The 7,524-nt window shown below is 53.0% G+C and overlaps 1 protein-coding gene across 1 annotated transcript in view; it reads right to left on the bottom strand.

Annotated features, from left to right (window-relative positions):
• Positions 1–1,810: 1,810 nt before the first annotated feature.
• Positions 1,811–7,524, bottom strand: part of LAPTM4B (lysosomal protein transmembrane 4 beta) — a 71,676-nt gene continuing 65,962 nt past the window's right edge. Inside the window, exon 7 of the mRNA XM_008255778.4 lies at positions 1,811–2,907. Coding sequence (XP_008254000.2) covers positions 2,830–2,907 — 78 coding nt within the window. The 3' untranslated portion in view covers positions 1,811–2,829. The remainder of the gene's footprint in view (positions 2,908–7,524) is intronic.

Raw genomic sequence — 7,524 nt, 5'->3', positions numbered from 1 at the left:
GCTCAAATGTCCACAACTTAAAATAATGACTCGGGCTGAATGGCATTTAGCCTAGTGGCTGGGACACGCGCATCCCACACTGCGGTGCCTGGGTTCAGTTCCCGGCTCCAGCCCCTGACTCCAGCTTGCTGCTAACACAAACCCTGCAGTGATGGCTCAAGTCATTAGGGCCCTGTCCCCAGGTAGGAGACCTGGACTGCATTACTGGCTCTTGACTCTGGCTCCAGCCATTACCGACATTTGGAGTGAACCAGCAGATGGGAGCTATTTCTTAAATCTTTTTTTTTTTTTTTTTTTAAAAAGGAGGCTTGGGAATCCACGCAAAAAATGTTGAAGGGCCCAGGTGTGAGAAAATGAAGGAGATGAGGGAGTGACTGTGCTTAACAAAATAGGTGAATGGGGCTAGATATCAGAATGGGACTGAACTTACAGGTGACAGGTGTTTATGCAGGCAAGTACAGTGAGACACACACAGAACAAGCACCCACAGGGTGTGCGGCAGGAACTTCCAACTCGCACATCACAACCTCCCTCCCCGTGGTGGAGACACGAGAAGACAATTCTTTATTCTCAGAGGTAAACACGGAAGCAGCCCTGAGCTTAGCCAGAGTCATGCCAGGAGCCAAGAAAATCCAGCACCACAGCCCTCCATGGGGTCTCTGAGAATGCAGATACCCGGGGTCTCCGGTGCCATTGTAGCATTGCAACACCAGCCAGCGGCAGCCTTGGGTCCTCCCCAGGGACCTGATGGAGACCCTCGGACAAGACACTCCTCTCCACCTGGCCAGTGTCACTCTCACACTGAAAAAAAAAAAAAAAAATCAGGCAAAGAGCCAGAAAATCATGGGGAGCAAGATGCAAGGAACAGTGATTTCTCATGTGCCTCCCGCGGGGCCTGTGACACTACCCGACAGGCCCTGTCCATTCTTGGCACCCTTCCCATGCCTGACTTTGTGTGATCCTGGGAGCACAAAGCTTCACGGAACAGAATTTCTTAGGGGGACTTCATAAAGAATCCTAGTGACATCCATCACAAGAAGGGGCTTTAGGCTCAGTCTCAAGGGTAAAGTCCCCCTCCCCACTTAACCTTTCATTTCCCTTTGAACAAAGTAATATCTTACCTGCTTATTAACAGTGTACTATGGACAGAAAGCAATAATATGCAAAACAGCTGAGCACTTGGAGCTGGGGAGGGGGACGGTTTGTGTCAATGTTGGAAGCTGGGGTCTGCTTGCCCCTGAAAATGTTCTTGTGAGCAGGTAGAAAATAATACAAGCAAGCAGTTATCACTTCTTAAATGTGAAGCCCGGATACCCACGTGCTAAGGTACAAGCTGCCTTGCTCCTTATCTCTTCTTTGATTGGGGGGTGGGGTGGGGTAGGGTATGTTGCAGAATGGACCAGGGAGGTAGATCTAATCTTGCCGCCTGTGAGGAAACAGAAGGCAGACACTGTCGCTGATCTGGTGACAAGCTGTGGCACCGGACACCACAGCCCTGCACCTCCTTTCTCGTAGCACCCTTATGTAAGCCCCAGACCCCCTCATCCGGCACAACCGAGTCTGCTAAGCACTCATCTGTAGACAGACATGTTTTCTTTCCTTTGCCTGAACACCTTGTCCTCATTATTTTGATTGGCACCGGGGATAGGGGCCGAGCTTCCAGCCAACACTCTGAAACGGGGAAAAACCCACACGTGTGAAACAGGCCACAAGGCCTGCACCTTCGGCTGAGCCGTTTGCGTCTGCAGCGCCGTATGTGGGCAGGAGGGTACCAAGCACCAACACTGCAGTCAAAGGTCGCCTTCTTGGATACGGGCAAATTTCGCTTTAATTGCAAAAGCTTTCATTTACAGCAAAATCATGAACAACAGGAAAGGTGGCAACTTGGAACAGAGGAAATATAAAGTTCCTTTGCAATGCAGGTAGCAGAGATAGGGCCTTCCACAGGGAGCACAACCCCCCCTCGCCTTCCTGAAGACTGGTGTTTTCCAAGATGGTGAGTGAGGGTGAGGCACAGCAGGATAATCACTAGTGGGAGGTGTCTTGTGGGGGAAGAAGAAGGAAGACCCCTCATCCATAATATGAGGCAAATACACAGCAATCCTCTTCCTTGACAAAGCAAGCGGATATTCTCTTTGGGTTAGGCTAGGGTAGAACACTGAGTATAAGGGGGGACCAACTCCCATTTAGTGCTAGATACACCAGTGCCACCCTGAGCATGGAATGACTGACCTCTGCTGCCTGGCATTATCTAATAGCCTCAGTGTAGACCACCAAGAAAACCCAGAACCAGCAAATTCAAGAGGTCACTGAATTGAAACCATAAAGAATTGTAGCGGAACTCTTGGTGTGTGTGTACTCCTACTTAGAGCAATGGTCACACAGTCAACATGCCTGTTGTTCCACACACTGGATGGTTTAAGTGAAGTATTGTGTCATTTCGATTTTATTTTATACTTTCCAAACAGATAGAGGGAACAGAGAGAAAAAGTATGACGAATCATTGCCCCCAAGGGGATAAAACTAGAGTCCTCGACTCAAGGGCCATCCAGAGTTGGGGGCAGCTTCAAGGCTCAGGGAAGACTAACGGGGCCCGTTACATCGCCACCCCTACAGCAAGAACTCTACAGCTAACCTATCACAGTGTTCTAGCTCAAGCAAATGTGTGAAACTACAGAGGATTTCAACCTAACATCTCAATCTTAAAATGTAGCATTTCAGCGACAAGTCAACGTGGAGAGCTCGTCTCGGCAGCGGGACTGCAGAACTCCCGCTCCGACGGCCGGGACGTCGGGCTGCTGCTCTCGGCTCCGCCGCCCCCTCCCAGGCCTAGGCAGACACGTAAGGTGGCGGCGGCTCCTTAGCAGCGCCGTTCACAGCGGCATCATCGTACGGGGGTAACAGCACCTGAGAAGAAAAGGAAGGCAAGAGTTAGTGTGGGAAAGTGGACACGCACGCCCTTCACTTGAACAGTTCTGCAATTAAACATTTTCCATAACCTACACACACACACAGACACCAAGTTCAATTTTCCAGCAAGTAGTTACACTCTGATGAGAGACTTCATTTATTATTGTTACAATGATGATGATGATAGGCAGAGAGAGAGAGAGAGAGAGAGAGAGAGAGAGAGAGAGATGGAGCTCTATTCACCGGTTCACTCTCCTAATGCCCACAATAGCAGGGCTGGGCGTGGCTAGAGTCGGAGCCAACACTCAGTGTGGTTCTACCATGAGAGTGGCAAGAGCCCGGTCACTGCCTCCCAGGCTCTGCATGGCAGGAAGCTGGAGCCAGAAGCCAGTGCTGGCGTTCCCGTGTGAGATGTGGGTACCTCCACCGCCAGGCTCAACACCCGCCTGGATGAGACTTTTTCAGCCCTGGAGGAAGTAAATGGGGAGAGATTTTCAGCCCCGACTTTGCCTAATCCTATCTACACGGGCCTGGGTGCCCTTGGTGCCTGGATGGCTGGGGACCGCATCTCTGAGCACAAAACCAAAGGCCTCCTGGGTGAGTGTGGAGGTGGACGCAGGCATGGAGACCGGGACCCTGACTCAGTGTGGGAGCCGCATGGCACAGAGGGAGGTACAAGAGTTTGCGTGTCAACCTAGACTCCAGGTCCGATTTGGGTACATTTCACCAGGCTTGGCAAGTGCGTACCTTCAGTTTCCAAATCTGTGAAATAGGAGTATGTGAGAATTGGGACTCTATAAAATACCTAGTTCTCTGCTTGGGGCACACTTGAAATGGTAGACATTATCTGCAAACTAACGGGAACCAGCGCTAAACTGACAGATAACCTCCCTGTTTTATAGAGTCCACGTGCACACATATTAGGTGGTAGTAGTTATCAGCTGTTAGCACAAGGAAACCCTGGCTGATGTCGGCCACAGAATCAAACTCAATATAACAACCCTTTCATCAGTCAGCTACCACTGGCTATGTGCCTCCCTGTGGCAGCTGCTGCAGGTAGAAGATAATTCTGGGGGCTGGTGCTGTCGCGTAGTGGGTAAAGCCACCGCCTGCACTGCTGGCATCCCATATGGGCACTGGTTCGAGTCCCAGCTGCTCCACTTCTGATCCAGCTCTCAGCTGTGGCCTGGGAAAGCAATAGAGGATGGCTCAAAGTCCTTGGGCCCCTGCGCCCACGTGGGAGACCCAGAAGAATCTCCTGGCTCCTGGTTTCAGATCGGAGCGGCTCCAGCCATTGCGGCTACCTGGGGAGTGAACCAGTGGATGAAAGCCCTCTCTCTCTCTGCCTCTCCTTCCATCTCTCTGTGTAACTCTTTCAAATAAATAAATCTTTTAAAAAAGAAGAAGAAAAAGATAATTTTGTCAAAGACAGTTCCTGCTGGGAGAAGTTCAGACATGAGAAGAAATAAAACCTCACCCAACTCAAGAGCTTTATGGAAACAGAGAACACTAACAAAGCCACGCATGGCCGTGTTTTCTGCTATGGATGTCACTTAGACTGAAGGGGGCAAATATCCACCCACTGCATGGGCTTTCATGTCTCAGTCCCTCAGCAACACTAAAGTTTTCATTGTCTGTCACACCCCACCCCCCAGACTCATGTACACCCTCCCCTCTGCGAGCATATCACACAGTGGATTCTTCTCTTCCTCAAGTCTTTTTTTTCCTAAAATTTTATTTATTTTGAAAGGCAAGAGTGAGGGAAAGGGAGAGGAGGAGGGGGGAAGGGAGGGGGAGAGAGAGTAAGAGGGGGAGGGGAGGAAGATAAGAGGGAGAGGGAGAGAGAGGGGGAGGGGAAGAGGAGAGAGGAGAGAGGAAGAGGGGAGGGATGGGGGAGGGTGGAGGGAGAGGGCAAGGGGAGGGGAGGAAGAGGGCAAGGGGGAGGGGAGGGATGGGGGAAGGGGAGGGGGAGGAGAGGGATAGGGGAGGGAGAGAGCAAGGGGAGGGGGAGGGAGAAGAGGAGGGAGGGGGAGGGGGAGGGGGAGGTCTTCCATCAGCTATTTCACTCCCCAAGTGGCTGCAAAGGCTGGGACTGGGCCAGGCTAAATTTCCCAGGCACATTAGCAGGGAGCTGGACCAGAAGTCGAGCAGCTGGGATGCAGGCGGTGGCTTCACCTGCTGCGCTATGATGGGGGCCTCTCTCCTCTCTCCTCTCTAAGTCTTGGTGTTCCTGTGGCACTTCACCTGAGGGAGGCGCTCAGTGCCAATGGACAAGAACCCAGAAGCTGTTTGTGGGTTCTTTGGTGTTTGAACCCCAGAAGAACCCTGTGGTTTGCTGGCTGGGGCAGTGGCGCAGTGATCTGGAAAGAGGGCATGTGAATTGGTGAGGGGCCAGCCAGGAGACAGAGGTCACAGAGTAATCTGAATAGAGAACATACAGTAAGTCATTACTAGGGGATGGGAGCGATGGGGAACTGACTGGGAGGGGCAAAGGGGCCCTCTGCCAACTGCTAGTGCTGAGCTGGGATCCTCCAGGGAGGAACAAGCCTGGAAAAGGTCCCCTCCTGTGGCTGGGGATGAGGAGGGTGCACAGGGTATGAAGCCCTCCAGGTGGTAGACAAGCTGTCGGGGCAGCCCCAGGGCAGAGCAGGTCCACATGGAGCAGGCTGGGGTTGGGACAGAACGAACCTGCTGCCGGGAGCTGTTCACAGGGAGGTGCCTGGTGCCCTGGAACCCGCTGGGGAGTGGAGGTGGGCAGGGCCACCTGTCATGAGCAGGTGCTGCTGCTGCTGCCCACCGCCTCCCGGCTTGGAGTCACTGCCAACAAGATCCAGACCCTCTCTGCAGGAGGAACCCCCTCCGTTGTCCTGGACTCACATGGCTGAACAGGCCCAGCCGGGAAGGGAGGAATGCTGACCAGGCCCAGCCCAATGAGACTGAAAAGGAGACGCTAGAGTTGCAAAGCAATCAGTGGACAACTGACACAGGGACACACAGGTGATGGCCAGAGGCAGATCTGACCCTGTCGGGCTTGCGACCTTTGTTCCTGGAAGCAGCTGTGACCCTGCGCCTGTGCTCTGAATGTCCACAGTGCAGGCTCTACCCAAGGAACAGAGCCTGGGGCAGATTTCACCTGGTGTCCATGCTGAGAGGGGAAGGAGTGTCCAAGACGCACTCGGTGTGGGATGCCAACCCCATACCGCAAGGACGTCACTTCCTGCTTTCTCCCCATAAAAGGAAGCCATCCACTCTCACAGCCACCAGACCCACACATGTCGGGCACCTGCACTCGGGAAGGAAAACACAGACCTGACAACATCACTGCTTGTTAGGGCACCTGCAGTCTGGTGGAAGACAGAGCAGGTGGACGGGTAGAATCTGCTATGATCAATGCATGAGCAGACCTACAGGGACAACCGATTCAGAATGAGGGGTCCAAGAAGGCATCGCAGAGGGCCAGCGGGAGGTTAACTGGGTACTGGTGCTAAGTGGGATGAGCACAGGCAAGAATGGGGTGTGGGCAAGCAGAGCGCTTTGTGCCAATGGCGAGGGCCGTGCCAGGGTGAGGACTTGGGGAGAGAACGCTGCATAGACAAAGTTGGAACGACAGGCCAGGGTCGGAGCACGCAGAGCGTGTGTGCACCAGCTCCAGAGGTCCTGTCCAGTGTCCAGCTGCAAACCAGGAATCCCGAACGTCTCGGCTTGAGCAGAGGGAGAACTCACGTCTGTCGCCTGTGCAAGAGCTGGTATTAGAAATGGTAGCAGGTGACAGGCGGGACAGCTGTGCTGGGCACCGGAACTATGCCACCTAGCACAGCTGAGCATCGGTGCTATGCTCCCACAACCTCAATGAAACTGACATCATCGTCTTTGGAGAAACACTGAGGAGCTACCAGATCAGAAGTGGGTCAGCCATCCCCACCAACTTCCTTTTCTAAGCAAAACGCAACACTTGAGCCAAATCCTCCAAAAGGCTCACAGAAGAAAACACAACATTTTCTTAAAAAGAAAGAAAAAGTGCTGCGACCTTCCTTTTGTTTGTCAAGTTAAACTCTCATATTCGGTTCAGCAGTCTGTCACTGTGACGTGCTAATCACCTTGAGACTTAAAGTTCCACTTCAGGGGCCAGTGCTGTGGCGAAGCCAGTTAAAGCCCCGGCCTGTAGCACCGGCATCCCATATGGGTGTCAGCTCGAGCCCCGGTGGCTCCACTTCCAATCCAGCTCCCTGCTAATGCACCTGGGCAAGCAGCAGAAGATGGCCCAAGCCTCTGGGCCCCCGCACCCACATCGGAGACCTAGGAAGGAGCTCCTGGCTCCTGGCTTAGGATCGGCTCAGCTCCAGCCATTTGGGGAGTGATGAAAGACCGCCCCCTGCCCCCCCCCCCCAGTAACTCTTTCAAATAAATAAAACATATATCTTAGTTCCATCTGAAGTCAGTATTTTGCCTCCTCTCTCAAGATGCCCAGAGAAGAGGTCCTCCTTGCCCTGAAGTTTCCGAGCCTCACTTGTTTCTCGATTTCTATGCCCCACGCTGACTGCTGACTGCTGACTGCACAATGACCTCCTCTTGCTCCTGGACCGCTTTCAGAAGTTCTCCAAGTGCCCTGGATCT

Source organism: Oryctolagus cuniculus, chromosome 6, assembly GCF_964237555.1.
Source record: "Oryctolagus cuniculus chromosome 6, mOryCun1.1, whole genome shotgun sequence".
Taxonomy (NCBI): Eukaryota; Metazoa; Chordata; class Mammalia; order Lagomorpha; family Leporidae; genus Oryctolagus; species Oryctolagus cuniculus.
This window is presented reverse-complemented; position numbering and strand designations above follow the sequence as displayed.